The 22,145-nt window shown below is 42.7% G+C and overlaps 1 protein-coding gene across 1 annotated transcript in view; it reads left to right on the top strand.

Annotated features, from left to right (window-relative positions):
• LOC311225733 (CD109 antigen-like) overlaps window positions 1-22,145 on the top strand; it is a gene marked incomplete at its 3' end in the record, with an annotated part of 122,226 nt that overhangs the window by 5,239 nt on the left and 94,842 nt on the right. Inside the window, exons 3-4 of the mRNA XM_084311127.1 lie at window positions 3,660-4,298; window positions 5,885-5,937. Of these exons, the coding sequence (XP_084167253.1) occupies window positions 3,660-4,298; window positions 5,885-5,937 (692 nt within the window). The remainder of the gene's footprint in view (window positions 1-3,659; window positions 4,299-5,884; window positions 5,938-22,145) is intronic.

Below are 22,145 nucleotides of genomic sequence, written 5' to 3'. Positions count from 1 at the left end.
AGTCTAGAACGAGGAAATAAAAGCCAGGAGTATTATGAGACAGTTATGAGACAATCCTGCCATACTTTCCCTGAGGGGCTGCATTACTGACATCGTTTAATGCCTCACAGTCGTATCTGGAAGCCTATCCATTTTGTGAGCAATGCTACCATTTGACCAAACATGGACAAGGAAGAGTAGGATGACTCGGTTAATGGTTATGTCTGATAGAGGGCTGTGTGTGTATGTCTGAGTCTGAGTGTGTGTGTGTGTTTTTAACTTAAGCCAAAATTAGAAACAAATTTCAGACTCCACAGCAGATGATAAGAGACAGCTGTCCCAATAGGAGGCAAAGCCACAATCTACAGTTGGGGGTGGAAAAAACCAGATTTTCCTGTTATTGGTAAAGGTTAGATAAGTATTGATCAAGTCAAGTGTTCCTTTTTATTAATCCCCTTGGGGGAAATTCAGACGTCATAGCAGCATGGGGGAGGTACAGGCAGGAATCAGGAACATGGATAATAATATATACAAATATTTTAAATAATAATATGATATAAAAATTATAATAAAATGGCAGTTCATTCTATCGATAATGGTATACATCAGGGCTATTCAACTAAATTGTTCAGGGGGCCACATTGTCAGAAACCCATGGGGCCAGGGGCCGGACTGCCACGGCGCCTCCCCGTGCTATGAATATAAGGTCACTTGACACAACACGCAACCACATTTTCACAACATTTATTTAAATGGGAACTATTTTACTATTTCTTTCACTATTTGGGCACTTTTACACAATTCCTGTGGGTTTATGGAACACCTCTGTAATTTTTTTTTTTTTTAATTCATTGTTTTGTATTTCTAATCAAGTACTCAAAAACAGCATTTTTCTACCTCAAGATCTTAAGCCGTTTTGAGCCTGGGCTCCAACCACAGTGGGAACTGTGTGGAAACTCAGCTGATTATCATGCAGCGGTGTCTCTCTGACATCACAAATCAGCACATTTTCAGATGACTCAGTTCAGTGAGGGTGAATATTGTGAGAGGAGAATTGGAAGAATGCGCCAATATGAGAATTAGAGACATAGATCATATTAATATAAGTCCACATAGCTAGGAAACAATGCTAAACACTGAAAAGGGCCATTTATAAGATAGTTCCCCTTTAACTACATTGCAAAAGTAGTATACTTTTCAAAAAAAAGTGCTTCATTTATGTGCCACATCTGCAACATCTCCTGCAAAAAGTGCTTCATTTATGACTGTGCAACAACTGCAACATCTCCTCTTCAACATTTCAATATAAAAATAAAATAAAAAACAAACAAGTGCATGATGTGCATCTGAACATTCTAACATCAACACTTGAACAAAAAAACACATTTATAGTGCAGCTGAGCTTATGAAAAAGTGCTTCATGTCTGTGCAACAACAGCAAACCACAGCATCTTATTAGCACTTATTGTCGACTCTTAACTCTCAAACATCAGGGGGGTGGGGGGCAGACAGGCCTAGCCTACATACACACATCTAATGAGAGCGATTGCACTTCTTTGACTGGGCAATGGCAGAGAAAGAGGGTTCATAGGAAGTGAGGGCTACCCGCAAACAGTGATGCAAATGCTCATTTGTCAAGGAGGCATGGTTGCTTGTTTTAATGGCATTCATGTGAGAGAAACTGGATTCACAGGTGTATGTTGAGCCAAACATTGTTAGCACAGATATTGCCAGCGTTTTTATTTTGGGGAATGTCTTGACATGAATACACTTTATCCAAAATGTTGTGGTGGATTCATTCTCAAGTGCCTGCTTCAGAGCAGATGATGCTTGCATGTCAATTATTTCAAGTTGCAGGAGACCTTCATCAATGTGAAGTGATGCAAGGAACTCTTGTCCTTTTGTGGAAATAGCAGCTACATTGGCAAATGGGTTGCTCACAAAATGCATCAATTCTCTGGACATGTCAAATTCATCAAATCGACTTGCAAAGTTTTCCCTCAATTTATCAATGAAATCTGTCATTAATTGAGTGACTTTTGGCTCAATTGTGCGTGTTAACGTTGACATGAAAAGAAAAAAGTAAAAAAAATATATATATTAAAAAAAAAAAAAAAATTAAATTTTGTTTATTTTTTTTTATTATCATGTAATCTTTGGCGGGCCGGTCAGAATCATCCCCGCGGGCCGCCAGTTGAATAGCCCTGGTATACATAGTAGTAGCCAACACAGTCTCATCAGAAAATGTAAATAAAGTACTAATCGACCACAGGAAAAAAGGTACATAATGTATGTTATGTTATAGCCATAAGTCATATATTTACATATTGTATAACACAAGTAATATATTTACATTTCGTATCGGCAAAAGAAAAATCACAGCGACCGGGAGTCGAACCAACAATGATTGTGGTCACGGGTGAGTGCTCTCACCACTAGACTAAACCAACCAACCACCCTGATACAAACACAGCAATGCTATGATGATGGTTCGCTTTGAGATAGAAAGTTAGGGTTATGGTTTGTTTAAGGTAACAGTGTGGTTAAGGTTTGGTAGCAGTGTGGTTATGGTTTGTTTAAAAGGTTTGGGTGAGGCTGTCGGGAAAGTGTCTCGGTAGTCTTGAGGTAAAGACGAATGTTTTTGAAAACGTTAAAAGTAAAAAAATAATAATAATAATAATGTAATATGTACTTATTTGTAATATGTACACATTGTGATTTTTTTTTTTTTTAAATGATGTCAATATATTACCTATGGCTATAACATAATGTACAATATGTATCTTCTTCCTGTGGTCGATAAGTACTTTATTTATATATATTTCAAGCGAGATCAGGCTCTAGTAGCACAGTGTTTAGTAATGACTGTTAATGTCAAGGTTAGGTGTTGATGTAAACGAAAGAAGTCCCTATGTTCAGTGTCAGGAAATCTGTCCGCCTCCAAGTCTGTGTCTCTGTCCATCCATTTAGGGCAACAAGCGCTCAGTGGCAACATGCAGTAGATTAGTCGTCTAAAGAGGAATGTCTGTCCTGTTCTCAGCCAAGCAACGGACCATTCATTCTGAGAAAGAATGACTGCTTGTTTTTTTGCACCAACGGGGGCATGTAGTCGTCTTGGCTGTGCTCTGCCTCTTACAGAGTCAACATACAGACAGACTAGTGACCGCTGCCAGGGGCCATGTTTTTAACATTCTTCTTCCCTTGTTGTCATTCACTGTCATCATCCTAGTCAGTCAGTCAGTGGGTCAGTCTGCTACAGTCAGTCACACAAAATGCCAGCATGCACACAGACAGGCTGGGTTACTTTAAAAATGGAATCTGTTAACCTGCTAAAAACGGTAGAATCGGCAACACAATCCATTGGATTATACCACCTCAATGATGTAATCCGATTATTGTACTTTCCGATCCTTCTTAGATGACACTGCATCCAGAGTCCACCATACAATATGACATCAAACAATTTAAACATTATTTATTTCTAATGCTATAAAATGATGATTCCATCCATAATCTCATTTTACTTCAACCACCTGTTTTCTTTAAAAAGTCTATGATTACTGTGTTGTGTACAGTAGCTGTAGTAGAGTTCAATCTTTTTTGTAAACAAGATTATCATGCAATCCCTCACTCCTCTACCCATTTAACCACATATCATCCTGTCATATTCAATCTTTTAGGGGCACACTTGGATATTTTCCACACCCCTCCTACCTCTCCAGATACGGATTTGCCCACCGCCCCTCAGCTCATCCCCGTCAGTACAGAGCGATCTGTAACCCCACCCGTAGCTCCCCCCTCGGTCACAGCTTCACCCGCTTCAGTTCCAGTACCCACCAGGAAGAAACCTCAACCAAGCACCACGCCCACCACACCCACCCCTACTCCCGATTGGAAGCCCACTCCGCCCATCACCCCGAAGAACTCTGCGATTGGTCCCACAGTCAGTCCATTGCCGAACAAACCGGGAAGTGGTTTGGTGACGCTTAAAGGACCTTTGGGATGTAACGGGAGTCCCTCCAGTTCCACGCCCAAGATCCCCGTCTCCCAGGGGAAGAGGGTGGTGCTAAGCCCCATCAAAAGACCCTCATCCCTGGGCAGTACATCTCCCGTGGCCAGTCCCGCTGGTCGTAGCTGGAGGGAGAGCGACAGCGCTCTGAGCCAGTCTCCGCTGCAGAGCCAGTCTTCGCTGCAGAGCCAGTCTCCCCTGCAGAGCCATGCTTTCAGGGACAGCCAGGGGTTGGAGATGGAGAAGCTGGTGGAGGAATGTAAGACGACTCTGGGCATCAGTGGTCAGGATGGAGCCATAAACGCAACAGGTAGGAGAGGCATGGCTGTAGCGCTAGTGCACTCACAAGACTGTGTGCTGTGATCCTTCACAGTGATTGGTCACAATGCAAGTTTTATTCCTCTACAATACACCCCTATCACCAACTATAAAGTGCCTTATTGTTTATAGCAGCGTGGCCCCTAAAATCAGAGGGACACCTATTCGAGACCCCCCCCCAACATGGTCAAGCATAGACAGACCCCCCAACATGGTCAAGCACAGACGGAATGGTTAACTTTGATGCCAAAGAACGATTACAATTTTTAATTAATAGTTTGAGGGCTTTACTTCAAATATGTATTATAGCCTACCATTAGAAAACAACATACCATATATATATTAGGGGTGGAGGGAAAAATCGTTACGTAGTAGTATCGCGATACTTTGCGTGGCGATACTGTATCGATACAGGGATGCCAAGTATCGATATTTAATTATTCATAAAAAAAAATGTGTATAAGGAAGTTGCATTGTTCATTTCAGTACCTGTAATAGTACAGTAGTCCACACACGCATGTGCATTCAGTTAAGTTGGAATATGACTGTCTGTAATACAAACAGTTCAGTTTGTCAGGTACATGCAACACAGATTACAGTGTTGACATCTGTCTGCTTGAGAAAATACCATGTTCTTCAATAAAAATGATTGAAGTGAGATGAACAGACTGAACTTTATTTTATTAGATAAAACATGTTGACAGTTTTACTTTGCAGTTGAAAAAAAAAGATATATATATAAAAAAATTATAATAATAATCGCAATATTCGCGATATATCGAGTATCGCGATAGTATCGTATCGCGAGGTCTCTGGCGATTCCCACCCCTAATATATATATATATATATATATATATATATATTAGTGCTGTCGGGTGATTAAAAAAATGTATCTAATTAATTACAGGATTTTTTATTAATCGAATTAATCTCATTTTAATCGCATAACCATTTTATGCCTGATATTCTATATTCTATAATCATATTTCAAATTGCATGTGTCCGGATGGCAGAATTCAGTACTGGATCTACAAAACCTTCTGTTTAATCATCTTCCATCTATTAATTTGCTTAGATTTTTCAGGTCTGGTAAATTTTTGTATGGTGTTATTCACAGTCAAAGAAAAAAAATTTTTTTATTGATATTCTCATTAGGTTCATTACAATTTACTCAAGCCTAGTAACAGACACAGTATTTCTGACACTGGGAATACATTCCCTGAGATCCATAGATGTCCCTAGAATCAGATACCAAGAACATGCAAATGGTCCATATTAAAAAAAAGTCTGTAAATGTGTATTCTACGTTCTTATGGAATGACTGAGATAAATTCATAATTTGCGGTGTAATTAATTAATCTAATTAACGCGATAAACTGACAGCCCTAATATATCTATATACCAAAAAGTATTCATGTATTTATTTTTCATCTTTTCCCAGTGATTTAAAGGACACACATTTTATACTGGGGGGGACAATGCTCTTTCTACCCAGAGTTTTAATGTCTACATGTTTGAATGTTTGTGAAATGCATGTCTCGTCTCTGATCTTTCCGTCTGCATCTCTGGATCCCTCAGATATCTTGAAGCGCCTGTTGACTGAGGTCAAGCATTTGAGAAACACCCTGCAGGTGAGTTTGTTTTCTTTCTTTCTTTCTTTCTTTCTTTCTTTCTTTCTTTCTTTCTTTCTTTCTTTCTTTCTTTCTTTCTTTCTTTCTTTCTTTCTTTCTTTCTTTCTTTCTTTCTTTCACCTAGTCTCTGCTGTACGGTTTATTGAGTCAAATTAGTGGTAATCATGAGAATGAAGAGAGACTGATTTAAAATGTTCTTTATTCATATGACAATGACACTTTTAGTGATTAATGCAGGCTGAAGTTATTTAATACTAAGGAACATTTCCAGCAGGGGTTGTCTATATCCCACTCTCGCCCTACTTTAGTTTTTCTTTCTTTCTTTTTTTCTTTTCCAAACCAGAAATGGACATGTAAGGCATCTTTAGTGCGAACGTCAGAGTAACTACGTACTGTACATATTTACTTAATTCCAGCCAGACTTTGAGAGAAGCACCACTTACCGCTACCTATCTTTAGCCTTTCCTCACTTTCCAAACAAACTCTTTTGGGAACGACTTCCAACGGATAACTATAGAAAACATAAACAGGAAGTGACACACTCTACACACTGAACACTCTCTCCCCTCCGGAGGCCTGGGTCAATCGGTGACTGTCGGGGGGGCCTGCATGACCCCCTCTCTCCATCCAGGAGATGACAAAAGACATCCGGTCACCCCCCCACCCCCCACCCAGAAATGGAACAACAGTCTCTGCTCGCCGGCCCCCGTGGGAGATGTGGTCCTCCTTTGCTAATAGAGGTCTTCCTGTCCTCTGCCCCCGTGGAGAGAGGCCCCTGGAGGAGAGGGAGGAAACTCCTTGAGAGATCATCACGATCCCCCCCTGTTCTCTGTGCTTGGCCTCCCGACACATCAAAGGCTCCTCATTGCTCTTCTAAAGTGAAAAATGTAACTCGAGCTCCTCAGAATGATGGTCGCAGGAAGTAGTTTGTGTTTTGCATGGGGGAGAATGGAAAATCTTCTACAATAACGAGGACCTTCTTTCAGTTAGGGACCCAAATAAGAATATGAATCTCTCTCTCTCTCTCTCTCTCTCTCTCTCTCTGGAGCCTGTTGCTACTCTGCTCACGTCGGGGACCCTCCACTAGCCATTTCTGGAACCCTGACGCATTGTTCTAAGAACGCTGGCGCCGTCCGTATCTAAATTCCCGGGAGAGTTACACTAGTCGGAGATCGCTGACAGCCTTCCATATTCATATGAGGACGGTGCTTTTCTGTGGTAATTTCCTGCCTGCCATGTCTGTGCTCCAGGCTCTGACCCCCACCCTTATGAGGATTCTAACCAGGGGATCCCTGCTTCCTCTAGATCTGCCAAGAGATTGGAACAGCTGGAATACTGTATTGACTAACGCCTCCCTCCGTCATCCCCTCCTCTCCCGCTCTTTCCCTCCCTCTCCCTCCCTCTCTTGTTTCCTTCAACAGTCCCGTCATCTATCTTTTCCGATTCTCTCAGAAAAACCTACTTGATCATCCATTAGTCACAGTGGCTGGTGGGTTCATGAACTCACCAGCTATTCTCATTGTTCTACCACCCAAAATGTGAATGTTAGAATGGAAAATAATTGGAACACACAATACATTTATTCACCCGATACATGTCACCACATTGGTTTAGTCCAGTTTCTCAGAGTGGAAATACAAGTGTGTGTGTGTGTGGGCATTTCATTTTTCCATATTAATCATGTACCTGCTGGACCATGAGATTGTCCATCACCCCTCCCCCTTCTTTCCCACCATCCCTCCTTGCTATTCCCTCCACCTCTCTCTCTCATCTCCTTCCTCATTTCACTCTCTCCTTCCTCCTCTGTCTCATCTCCTTCATATTAGAATAGAATAGACTTTTAATTGTCATTGCACACAAAGAAATTTCAGGGGAGCTCCCACATGACCATAGTACAAACATACATGTAACACATAACATAACACTGTACATATAACAGAAATATTTTAAAGTGTATGATGAGCGGTAAACATAATAGTTATCAAGTCCAGGTAAAGTGCATGGTGCATGTGAGGGGACAGTCAATGAGAGTTTAGTAGTCTGACTGCTTGGGGGAAAAAGCTGTTCATAAATCTTGAGCATTTATGGACCGGTATCTCCTCCCTGAGGGAAGGAGCTGAAAGAGGTGATGTGCTGGGTGAGACTGGTCCTTGATGATACACTATGGAGCGGTGGAGGCAGCGGGAGGTGAAGACGGAGGTGATGTTTGGTAGAGGACTAGAGGAGTCCCAACGATCCTGCCTGCCGCCTTCACCACCCTCTGTAGAGCCTCTTGCTCTGCCTTTGTGCAGCTGGAGAACCACACAGACACACAGTAGGTCAGCACACTCTCAACCGCACAATGATAAAAGTTGACAAGGATATTTCGTGGTAGGCCAGCCTGCTTCAGCTTCCTTAGGTAGTATAGGCGTTGCTGAGCTTTTCCGATCACTGAGGCAGTGTTGGTGCTCCAGGACAGGCTCTCACTCACACTGAGACCCAGGAACTTGAACTCTGTGACCCTCTCCACTGCCTCGTTGTTGATGAGCAGAAGGGAGTGGTTAGGCCTTGATCTTATTATCTCCTCTCCTTCCTCCTTTTAACTCTCCTTCCTCCCCCCCTCATCTCCTTCATATTATCTCATCTCTTTCCTTCTCTCTATCTCTCCTTCATTCCCCCCCTCTCTCTCCTCCCCCCTCTCCTTCTTCCTCTAATTTCCTTAATTCTCTTTCTCTCCATCCTCCTCTCTCCTTCCACCTCTCTCACCTCCTTCCTTCTCTCTCTCTCTCTCTCTCTCTCTCTCATTTCCTTCTTCTTCTGTTTTCCCCTTATTGTTGACATCCCTGTGTGTCTAGAAATACAGGCTTTGGTAAGACCGCCTTTTTTGTTTGTTTAACTCGAGAGGTAGCCTTGTATTCGAAGTCCGGGGCAATCCAACACTGTTTACGCGGGTCTTCTGTAGGGCAATATACACTAAGCAGAGCTCTGACTTTATGAACTCTCTCCGTCTGCACTGCTGTCCTGGGAGCCTTTTTTGTGGAGAGAGAGACTGGGGGAGAGAATGTGTGTGTGTGTGTGGGGAGGGTCTGCATTCAGCTGTTCGACAAAACATGTTTTGTTTGGTGTGGCGGGAAATAAATCAGCTTGCTGTGGCTAACCGACTGTGTACATTGTTTGAAGATGCACAGATACACACATGTATTGAGAGTCTTGAGTTGCGTGGGTTTAGTTTTGTACCGTGCCCCCCCCCCCGCGCGCCCCTTCTCCTGTGCCTCTTTTCTTCTCTCTCTCTCTCTCTCTCTCTCTGTTCTTTCTCTCTCTCCATTGCTGCGCCTCCCTGAGCACGAGAACTCAAAACAATGACCTCACAACTTCTTGCTCCCTTTCTGCCCTTCTCTCATGCCCCCCTCCCCCACCCGCCCCCGTCGTTCCCTTCATCGCACCTCTCCATCTCCTCCTCCCCTCCTCCTCCTGACACCCACCCGTTCGCTCCTCTGCTCTCAACCCGTCCCACCCTCCCTGTTTTTTTCTTTCTTTTTTCTTTTTTCTTTTCATCTTTTCATCTGAACCAAAGTCACTCCACCCATTTTTGTATAGATCCGACTTCCGCAGTTTTGATTCTTCGTCAGTCTGTCCTCTCGTTTTTGCCAATGACATTATCTTCTCTCCCTGCATCTGTTATCAAACCCACCTGTCCTCTCTCTCTCTCTCTCTCTCTCTCTCCCTCTCCCTCTCCATTAGACCTATCCGATACTGGGTTTTTGGGGGAGATAATTTGAAGTAAAAGAAATTCCACTATTGATCTATCGGCCGATATACATGCAGACATTTTAGCAAGGAAAGAGTTGTGACAAAGATATGTACTTGTATAATGTATAAGTATGTATGTATTATATATAACTTTTAAATATTCTGCCTCCAGTATAAAAAAAGGTGAAAATAACTGCTGAAATGGCATGGTTTGGGCCTAAATCGTTTCCTGTGAGCCCGTTTTCATTCAAGTATCTTGAATGAAGGGTGAGACCAGCGTTGTGGAGACCACTGTCTCGTGAACCGCTCATCCGATCGACTTCACACTTGACACTGCACTCCCCTGGGTCCTCAGCAATACACCTGTCAAGTGTGAAGTCGATTGGATGACCGGTTCTCGAGATATGAGTAAAGATTGTTGTTGTAGCACCATCATCTGGCCAAATGGCACCAAATTCGACACTGCTCAGCTCTCCCTTGGATTCTCAGAAATACACCCGCCGAGCATGAAGTCAATCGGATGAGTTATATATGCAAAGGACAGACACGCATGCACACAGAGATTCCTTCCTTTATAGTTCAATGAGATATCTACCCCCTTCGCCAGTGAGCTAGCATTACTGTTATTTATGGATTCCTCAAGAACTCTAGTTTCATATGATGACTGTCTTTGTGTCTTTTTATTTATTGCCAAATCTGCCCACTAAAGCCTGTAAAAGACAGCTAATCAGACAGAAATTCTGGTGGAATATTGGTAACATGCCAATAATTACTGACATCTTGTGTGCATGTGTCTCTCCCCCATATACCCAGACAATGAAAATAACCTCTCACGTTGTACTGTGTGAGAGGGGGAGACAGAAGTACAAAATTATATTAGTCTGTAAAAGGTTAGCAATAGATTAACATTGGACTCCAATAGGGAGGTGTAGTCTGACGTCACTTTGGACCGCCCGCGCGTTCCACCCGTTTAGGTATTTATCATTGGGAAAATGGATTATCGGCTATTGTAATAATTATGCCTCATGAACATTGGCAAGCTTTCCATTTTTGCACGAAATGCGTTCCCTTCTATCACTAACATTATTGTTTAAGTTAAGCATTTTTGGTTGAAATAAAATGTTATGTAATTATTTTACGATTAACACTTTGATCGCCATGGGTTAAATTCATAATTTACCATCCCTAGCCAGCTCTATTTGTCTATGGAGAAGTTCCCCTTCTTTGCAGGGCTATAACTTTTTAAATTCTATTGCTAAATTGACATTATTATGGCCCATTCAATGTCCTATATGTATTGTTCAGGGTGTATCAATGTTATACTTTTTCATTCACATATTCATACTAAAATACGGTCTAAAGTATACGTATGTTTTTATCGTTTTCTGCAGCTTTCTCCAGAACTTGATTTATAGCCCCAAATGCACTATATTGATGATCAAATACAGTTTGGTAGCGATCGGTGCCTGATGAAAAATTTCAACTGGAGGTACTTCTAGAAGTTACTACGTATCATCTGATATTGACCGGATGGGCGGGGGGTCGTTTATAATTCCGTGGGCAACGTTATACCATTCATCTAGTGTGGGTCATATGATCATCAGATCAGTTAGTATAGAATACGTTAGAAAATAACGCTGGATCTTACCATATTTTCCTCGCGCCGTTGGACGATCAGCGTGGAGTAGACAGTTTTTGATTATGGGATGTTGATCCTGATGAACCATTTCCAGGTTGTATAATACTATATACGTCCAAATAACGTTGTTTATTGAGTTAGGGCGAGCGATTGATTATCAGTGTGTTGAGATGGAGTCCGGCTACCGATAGCGAGTGCCCGGACGGATTATGGATGAGCACTTCCTGTTTGGCGTGCCCCTCCCTCTTGGCCGATCTGCCGATCGGCCACCAGATGGCGCTCTTGAACCGTTAGACAGTTGAGTGGAGCTCACCAGTACATCTCATGTCTCCGGAGGAGAAATATGATTTCGATCACAGATTTTTGAATTATTGATATCAAAGACGAGTTACGGCGTCTTCGGCAGAATGAGCATGGCGAGGAATGACGTCTAAACACGTCATCGGCGATTAAAGTGTTAATAAATATGATCATGTTAACCATAGATTGTGGATGAATACACACGGAAAGGTACACCATGCAAATGTCCATGCTTTATTTGTTTTAAACGAGACGATTTAGAAATGGGCAATGGGGAAATACATTGATTTCAAACGAGGTGGACCGGCCGGAAACAACAATGACGTAACCACTACACCTCCCTTTTCAGTTCGATTTGAGACACCATTTCTATTCCACATAGTAGAAGAGGATGTCTTTGTGACCCTTTTTGATTGAAAACTTTATTAACACTCTGTGCCGCGGGTCCGGTGCCCCGGAACGCCGTTGCGTGCCAACGCCCACTTCTATGATAGAGCTCTCATATTTGCGAACGCATAAACTATATCTTAAATTATGGCATGTGTATAATATAGCCGTCGCTTATATTGACTTGTTTGCAGTCAACATTGTCGAAACCGATTGTTTTTTAATTGGTTAATTTCCGTTTTATACCACTTTGAAAAACTCGTTTTTAAGTTTCAGGAAAATATAAAGATTCTGTGATAATCGCAGTTTACTGGAATATACTGGAATACACACAACTTCATTTTTTGGCCTATTTATGAATCATTTTCAAATAAACGCTAGATTATCGATAGTATATGTATACTTATGCACGCTATAGAAGCGGGCTGAAAAATCGATTATCCATTTCCTGATCAGCACACGCACACACACATAGGGCCCACGTTGATATCTCTGTGAAAAAAGCTCTGATTATCCTAAGACTGGTAAAATAGATTCCTTACCTCAGATCAGATGTTCTCCAAAAAGATTATTCCAATTCCTGATCGCCATTCCAAATATCGATCGCGTTTATTGATCCAACGCTGGGTGGTCGAAACACTGATTCCACGCTGTTCTGATGGTCCAGAATGAATCAGATCGGCTCGAGTTACATGCCTGAGAAGTAAAATGTGGAAGCAGGATTTTTTCCCCCACATGCGTTTCATTCAATCCAATCCCTGGGGTGCAGTACCACAGGGAGAGACGATAGGGGGCGGTATTTTCCCAATGGAGCTCAGAGAGAGTTTGCAGTGGTAACTTGAGGCTAGATTGATGAAATATGAATGGAAATCGCAAAAAAAACAAAACAAGATCTCTCGTCGTTGGCACTCAACGGTCGGCATGAACTAACGAGAAATCTCGTCCTCGGCACTCAAAGTGTTAACAGATTAACAAACAGCAGAATGGCTACAGTACAGCTCAATACACACAACCATACCTGTCAACCCTCCCGTTTTCCCGGGATTCTCCCATATTTGACACTTCTTTCCCGCCGTCCTCCCGTTTCAATATTTTCCCGTAATTTCCTGTATTTTCATTTTGCCCTTCAGTTCTTACTAAAAAGGCTACATTACCTGCTGTGAATACGACAGGCAGCAGCCTGGACCCCCCCGAGGGCTGACATAATGGCTGTACTCAACAAAAGCGACCGCAATTCAAATAGTGATATGCAATGAAACGACAGTAGGAAACCCCCTTAGGGGCCCCATTGCACTTGTGTTTGGGGGAAAAAAGAAAATATTCACGTGTAAATGAAACTTTGAGCCAGCAATACCTACGTATAATAAACAAGCTAAATGAAGAGGATTTATCCATCTGGAGCAGAAAAAAGATGAGGAGGATAAAATAAAGAAATACAGTGGTAAGTAGAGCATAAAAGCTACTGTTTAGTAATGGTATAGCCTTAATTAATGGGTGAGATAGTTAAAACTCTCCAGCTAATATCTAGCTAGGTCTCACGTTGTTTTCAGACAGTTATCCTAGCTAGCTTACTGTAGGACAGGGACACTAAATTATCATGTTAGCATGTCTGATTATAACCTGAGCTCTGTTAATAAACTATGTTTCTATATTTGTATAACAACTGACTCTATCTCAATTTCTACAGCTTACTGTCATGGCTCATTTTAAATATTCCACAACAGAACTATTCGGTACAGCCCTAGCATGTTTTGATATTGTCAATTATCTCACTTTTACTAGGTGACTATCTCAAATATGCCACACAAAAAAAAGGAAAATGGACATAGGGACGTTTTTTAGACAAAGGGCAGCAGAGACAAGTGATACAGGGACACAGGTAAGGTCTTACAATGGCTTAGTGATTATCATCATCATCATCATCATCATCATTTATTTATTCGTACATGGAATTACCACAGTCCAACAGTACATATTCATATAATTCACCAAATACCATGGCCGAAAGGAACAGGAAGAAGAAAAAATCTTATATATACCTGCCCCTACACAACCACAACACACCGACAGACTTATTGTGTAAAACCAAACAGAATATACCCATTTTGCAAAAAATGGAAACATCAACACAACCAAATTAAAACAACATAAATAAACCCATTTTGTGTATCTATCAGTCAAACTACATATTTAGGTTCATTCATTTACACACACACACACACACACACACACACACTTATATAATGTATTATACTTATAACTTATATAATGTATTATACCAGTGCAGTTCAGCATTCAGTAACCCATACTTTTTGTGAACGTGTTTTTGATACTGCATTCTGTTGAACACACACCTCAGAACCGTACCTAATGAAAATTGGCTCAATTGCAAGAAAAATAATACAGTTATGATATTACATTCTGCTCAGCATAATTTGTATGCAAAATAATAATATTGTGGTTCCCTGCTTTAGTCTGTTGACACATTTCTATACTAAATGCTTTTGTAGTCCTGTGTCATACCTAAATGTCATATACGTGAATTGTATAGAAACAACTCACCAAAAGTGACTTGCATAACTGATTTGACAAAATAATCCACCAATTGGGGGAAACCACCCCCTTCACCCCCCCCCCCCACCCTCCCTCGCTGGGAAATCTCCCTTATTTTAAAATCCCAATGTTGACAGCTATGCACACAACTGCTAAGAGGATGAAGACCAGAAAAATACTTTCGTCTTGTTTACATAAGGGTCCTCTATTTTCATTTCATCAAGACATTTATGACATACAAGACATACAAATATACGGTACTGTGTAAGTAAGAGAGAGAACATTGTAAAGAAATAGAAATCCGAAGGGGAAGAAACTGTACATTAGAGGGGGTGAGGTGGGGGGGAATTTTGACATTTACAGTTTCTAATTGCAGCCACCCGTAGGTGCTCTTTGAGAGCGGTTTTGAAGGAGGGTAGGGAGGGATTCACATTCCTTTACACCTGTGGGTAGGGCGTTCCACATTATTGTGGCATAATTGTGTGCGAAACGTGTTTAGTCCCTTGTTTGAGCCAAATCTGGGTTGAACGTGATTTGTGGAACTCCCTCTGGTGTTGTGGTCGTGGACTTCACTGACCTTTAGGAAGTATTTCTACAGGTACATGGGTATCTTTGTGGTGTAGTGTATCTTGTAGACCAGGCCCATTGAGTAAGGCCAAGCAGTAGTCTGACCAGTTTATTTTGTGATGTTTGGAGCCTTGTTTTTAGGGTCTTTGAGGTGCTTTGGTACCATGAGGTGCAAGCATAGTCGTAGAAACCTTGAATGAGTGCTCCTGTTAGAGTCTTCAAGGTATTCTTGTTTACCAGAGAGGAGATCCGGTACAAAAATCTTGTTCGTTGGTTGACTTTTTTGATTACATTGGATGCCATTTTGTCACCGGAAAGATTTGCCTCTAGGATGGAACCCAGGTAGGTAATTTCATCTTTCCTTGTGACAATATTGTTACAAGGTAAACCAGAGGTTCCCGGTTCGATTCCCACTCCTCCCGGGCAGCCTGTCGAAGTGTCCTTGAGCAAGACTAATTGCTCCAGATGAGCAGGTTGGCACCTTGCATGGTTGCCTCTTCTGTCTGTGTGTGAGTGAATGGGTAAAATGTGAGGAACAAATTGTAAAGCGCTATATAAATGCAGCCATTTACCATTTAGTGAACCTTTTTATAAGAGTAATGTGAGTGCTCATATTACTGAGTAATGTCTAACCCTAACTAACCTTACTGTCATGCACTTGTCCTAATATACGGTGGTGTAGTCGCCTCACACTGTCGCCTCACAGCAAGACGGTCCAGGGTTCGATTCCCGCTTGGGGACCAAGTTTCCGCGTTGCCAGGTACCCAGGTGGGGTATCTCCCAGGCCTTTCTGTGTGGAGTTTGCATGTTCTCCCCGTGCTCGCAAGGCCCCCCCCCCCCCCCGCCCCCGATAAGAGACACCCATGTACAACCATGTACAACAGATCGCTGACGCTGTCGCGTCCCTGACGAAGACGGGCAGGAGCACTTGGATTGGTCCCCGGGCGCGGTGGACGACGGAATGGGTCAAGTGCAGAGCTCAATCGCATCGGCGACCCTAAAAAAAACAGTCCGTGTGTGTGTGCCGCCCATCACTGCATGTCGTTGCATGCCGAATAAAGACTTCTGAGTTAAGTCCTGCATTATTATTATTACACTGTAGCACTCAACACTTTGTTACTCGGCTAATAGTTGTACCCTCCCTGCTGTCTTGTTGTACACAACTTGTAAGTCGCTTTGGATAAAAGCGTCAGCTAAATGACAAAATGTAAATGTAATGTTACATTTAGCAGGTCAATATGGCCATCTGTTGTCGCCTATTGGGCTTTGCCATGTTATGATTATTTACAACATATTTATTTTATGCTTGATGCAATACCTTTGTTTTTCTGGACAATATTTGTCATTTTGGTTGTTTATTGTATTTAATAAACACACATTTGCATAAAGCAAGTATATCTGTCCAATCCTGTGTTGATAAGTTAAACATTTGAAAAATAATCCTTTAAAGGGAAAAAATGTATGATTAATATGTGATTAATCACAGGTAACTATGGACAATCATGCGATTAAATCGCCCATATATATAAGGATTTGAGCCCATGTTCCATCCGTTTGCGTTGACTAAGGATGTAAGCCCATGTTTCATCTGTTTGTGTTGACTAAGGATGTGAGCCCATGTCTGATCTGTTTAAGTTAACTAAGGATGTGAGCCTGTGTCTGATCCGTTTGTGTTGACTAAGGATGTGAGCCCGTGTCTGATCCGTTTGTGTTGACCCATGTCTGATCTGTTTAAGTTGACTAAGGATGTGAGCCTGTGTCTGATCCGTTTGTGTTGACTAAGGATGTGAGCCCATGTTTAATCTGTTTGCGTTAACTAAGGATGTGAGCCCATGTTTCATCTGTTTAAGTTGACTAAGGATGTGAGCCCATGTTTCATCTGTTTAAGTTGACTAAGGATGTGAGCCCATGTTTCATCTGTTTAAGTTGACTAAGGATGTGAGCCCATGTTTCATCTGTTTAAGTTGACTAAGGATGTGAGCCCATGTTTCATCTGTTTAAGTTGACTAAGGATGTGAGCCCATGTCTGATCTGTTTAAGTTGACTAAGGATGTGAGCCCATGTCTGATCTGTTTAAGTTGACTAAGGATGTGAGCCCATGTTCCATCTGTTGGTGCTTATGTGACATCCAGCACAGGTCCTCAATTGTCTCCACAAACAAAAAAACAAAAAAAAACACACGTACTAGGGGTGTAACGGTACACCAAAACCACGGTACGGTACGTACCTCGGTTTTGAAGTCGAGGTTCGGTACGGGTTTCGGTACAGTGGGGGAAAGTTTGGCTTTCCATGTTCCACTCAGGGGTGATGTAGTGTGCAGTAACTAATTGTACTTGTGGGGCTGTCAACGAATAACGAAAAAAATTATTATAATAATTATATTTGATTGTGAAAAAAACAGCCCCCGGTGGGTGGTCGTTAGTGGTTAACATACCGTTGTATTCGATCGGTTCGGTACGGATATGTGTACCTTTACACCCCTACTATGTACACTATGCTGGATAGGGCTGTGTGTTGGTGGGTGGTCGGTCAGACTTATCCCCTTGCAGAGATTTAGAAGGTTTTTCAGAGCCCTGCTGTAGGATCAGTTCCAGGTGGACAGAGCTGGAGGTTTCCAGGAATTAACTCCTGTTCTGTCTGCATGCACAGTCTCTCTCTCGCTCTCGCTCTCTCTATCATCCATTAACACTTTCATTACCAGCCAATGCAGCCATGCCGTGCGCCTTACCTCCCTTGAATGCCACCACCCACTTCAATGATAGCGCTCTCATATTTGTGAACGCATAAACTGTCTTAAATTGTGTGTCTAATCTGGCCGTCGCTTATCAATGACTTGTTTGCAGTCAACATTGTCAAAACGGATTGTTTTTTAATCTGTCCTTTTCTGTTTTATACCATTTTGAAAAACTAGTTTTTTGAAAGTTTCAAGAAAATATAAAGATTCTCTGATAAACGCCCTTTACTGGAATATTCTGGAATACACAAAAAATTGTAATTTTTCGGCCTATTTATGAATCGTTTTCAAATAAACGCTAGATTATCGTTATGTGTACTTATGCACGCTATATAAGCGGGCTGAAAAATCAAATCTCAAATTTCCTGATCAGCACACACACACATATGGCACACGCTGATATCTCTGTGAAAAAAGTTATGATTATCCTAAGACTGGTAAAATAGATTCCTTACCTCAGATCAGATGTTCTCCAAAAAGATTATTCCAATTCCTGATCGCCATTCCAAATATCGATCGCGTTTATTGATCCAACGCTGGATACTGGAAATATGTATTCCACGCTGTTTTGGGGCTCGGAAATGACTTAGATCCCCTCGGGTGGCTTGCCCGAGAAGTAAAATGAGGAAGCTGGATTCCCCCCCCCCCCCCCCCCCCCCCCTAATCCAATGGGGTGCAGTACAACAGGGAGAGACGATAGGGGGCGGTATTTTCCCAATGGAGCTCAGAGAGAGTTTGCAGCACTAACGTGAGACTAGATTGATTAAAATATTAATTCAAATCGATGATAAAAAAACAACAACGATTAAAAACGAGATCTCTCGGTAAAGCAGTCACCAAAATAATACAGTACTCATAATACAACCAAATGTATTTTTTCTTTGTTCTCTCTTTCTGCCCATCTTCTTTATATTTTCCTCTCTCTCTCTCCCCCTCTCTTTCTGACCCTCTCTTCCCCCCCCTCTCTCTCTCTCTCTCTTACTGCTCCACTGTTTCGGACTGACAAGAGCCCTGTCGTCTCTGGGAGCCTCTGTGGCTGAATTCGTTTACATGCAGAATGAAGGCTAGTGTGTGTGTGTGTGTGTGTGTGTGTGTGTGTGTGTGTGTTTATGTGCTTCTGTGTCAGAATAGACCTGTCTCAAACCCTGCCCCTTTTCTTGATCCTCCAATCACAACTGTCGCTTACCTCGGACAAACTTGGTTTGTCCGAGGTAAGCGACAGTTGTGATTGGAGGATCAAGAAAAGGGGGCAGGGTTTGAGACAGGTCCATTGGCAAGGCAAAATACATGGCATTGACTGGGAAGGAGGGTGACGCCCTCTTGTTGACGCTGTGCGTGTCTGTGTGGCACCATGCCCCCTTGCTGATGTGTGTGTGTGTGGTACGTTTGGACATGTAGACTGTTTTTTGTACATGAAGACTCGTCCATGTTAGCTGGTATTAGGATAAACGTGTGTCACTTCTGTGGGGGCGCTGAAGCTGTCTCGGTGTGTGCGTGTGTTATTCAACCGTCTTTTGGTGCACACACACCAAAGGCTATGGAAAACTGGAGACGACCCATGGCAGAACTGGGGTGTTCTCCCTCCCTCTACTGTGCTAGGAGGGCTGGGTGTGGATGTGAACTAAGGCGTGGGGACCGATGCTTTAAACACACACGTGTGTGTTTGTGTGCGCACGCACACGCTTCCCAATCTCCCACGGTGTTGGACCCTTTCCAGCCATTATCAGGAAAGCAGATGTGCATTGTTTTATACCAACAAGCGAGTGAGTGGGGGGGGGGGGGGGGGGGGGGGGGGGGCACGTATGTGTCTGTCTGTGTATGCGGCTCAGTGAGGGGTGTTCACATCTGGACCCGCGGTGGGGCACTACCGCGGTGGGGCACTAGTAGGTCAGTACTTGAGAGGGTGTGTGTGTGTGTATCTCTCTGTGTGTGTGTGTGTGTGTCTTATCTCCGTGTGAGTCGAGGAGTGCCTCACTTCCTGTTTCCTCTGCCAGACACGCTCCAGTTGGGAGTGTCGACAATACAGATTACAAGGACACTAGGAAGAGTGGCTACCCAAGAGACTTCAAGTACGCGTGGTATAATAGTTCTCAATATAGAAAATACCCAAACGTGGATAATTGGGTTTTGGAGTTTGTCTTCTGGTTTTAGTTTTTTGGCAAGGAAAGTGTGTTCCAACTCATTCTGAAACTGGAGTGTGTGTGCGAGAGAGAATGAGAGAGAGAATGAGGGAGGTTAGCCGAGTGGTTTGGTAGAGAGGGAGAAGAGAATAGAAGGAGGTGTGAGTGTGGGAGAGAGACTGGAATATGATATCTGTATGTACATGTAGTGTGTGTGGTTGGGTGTGTGCATGCAGCAATTGTGAGAGAGTGTGTGTGTGTTCAACAATTAGGGGAGTGTGCGCACACCGTATGAGGTGTGTGTGTGCGTGCTCGAGAGTGAGGCGTGTGTGTGTGTGTGCGTGTGTGCATGCTCGCTCGAGAGTGAGGGGTGTGTGTGTGCGCGTGAGTCTCAGTTATGCGTATGTGCACGTCCAATATAATAGGGCCCAGCTGTGGTCTTGAGTCGCTGGTCAGATGAGGAAACTGTTTGGCTCCAACTCTCTCCTCCTCCCCCTCTTCTTCTTCTTCCTCCTCCTCCTCCTCTCAGTCCATTCTTCATCTAATTACAGTACCAACGCTCCCAACTCCTCCACGCCTCCGCACTCCCTCCTCTCACTCTGGGTCACATTGCAACACACACACACACACACACACACACACACACACACACACACACACACACACACACACACACACACACGTTGAAAATGCTCTGATTCCATTCACTGCCTCACAGAATGGGTCTGTGCTTGCTTTCTCTTGTCTTTACCTTTCTTTTTTTCCTCCTCTTTCTTACTCCTCTTCTCTCTCATTCTCACCCCCTCTCCTTTTAAGTAGATGGTTGCTAAACTTTTTTTTTTTTTTTAATTTTCTTTAAATGGTCTGGTATCATTTACCTCTTGGCTCACTTGCTTGGAGTGCCTCTTTTGATGTGTGTGTGTGTGTGTGTGTGTGTAGTGTTCGTGCGAGGTCCAAGGCATGGATACTCTCTGGCAATGAATCCATCTTAAAGTACAGTTAACCTGAATCTTGATTCATTCTGCTCTGCTCCCCTCGCCTTTGCAAAATCGTGAGAACAGTAGTTGTGTTATCTGATCAACACTCCCCTCACCTTCACAGCTCTGAGAACAGTAGTTGTGTTATCTGATAAAAGCTCCCCTCGTCTTCACGGCTCTGAGAACAGTAGTTGTCATCGGATAAGGCTTCTATTCGAACACTGCTCCCCTCGCCTTCACAGATCTGAGACCAGTAGTTGTGTCTGAGGCGTCCATCGAGCACTGCGGGTCCCAAAGTGGGATCTCAGGCATCCTGGTTGACATGATGAAAATAATATGTCCCCACCTACAGTGTAGAAGGCTGCAATTCTGCTGTAAGTCTTATCACACTCGAATGGGGGTCAGTTGTGGTTGTATCTATAACTATTTGTACACGTATCTATTTCTGAGTCATCCTCATTACCAAGTTTGGGCCAATCCAGCCCATGTAGATGGCAGGCAGATAAGGAGATGAATAATGATGTATTCACACACAAACGCACCCACGCACGCACGCACACACACACATACAGCCTTGGTGACTTGGGAGGCAGATGCATGATATCCATCGCTTACTAGAATTTGTGTCGCAAGAATATAATTTGCTCTGCTTGTTTAAACTTGGCGTGTACGACGTGCTGAAATCGAGCAAGTAAACACGCATTCCTTTTCATGTGATTTTCAAAAGATGACCTGAATAGCGGCCTTGCTTCAGGTTTGGCACGGGCTTCAGTCGTGCCTCGTTAAAGTTGTCTCGCCAACTCGACTCCTCTCGGCTTGCTAAGGCTTGCCTCTCGTTCAATCCATCTTTTTCTAATTGTTTGGTAATTAGGCCAAATAGATATACTTGATCGTTTAACTAAGACCTCATTGCCTCAGGATGGTTCGGCCTATGTTTGTGCCTGGCAGGCACGTCTAATTGGGATGCGATTATTACATTTACATATACAGTATATTTATATTGATTTGTAGAATGTTGTTTTGTCACAATGTATTATTATTATAATTTGCTTACGAAAATGCAATATCCAGTGAAAAGCAATGCATGAATAATTCTGTCTCCTTGTTTTCATAAACATCTCTTGCTCTAAGATGATTTATTTTTAATCCACTGGCTCACTAGGGAACATCTTATCTCTAAGATCATTATGGAAAAAGAGAGC

Source organism: Notolepis coatsorum (assembly GCF_963971535.1).
Source record: "Notolepis coatsorum genome assembly, chromosome: 3".
Classification (NCBI taxonomy): Eukaryota; Metazoa; Chordata; class Actinopteri; order Aulopiformes; family Paralepididae; genus Notolepis; species Notolepis coatsorum.
This window is presented reverse-complemented; position numbering and strand designations above follow the sequence as displayed.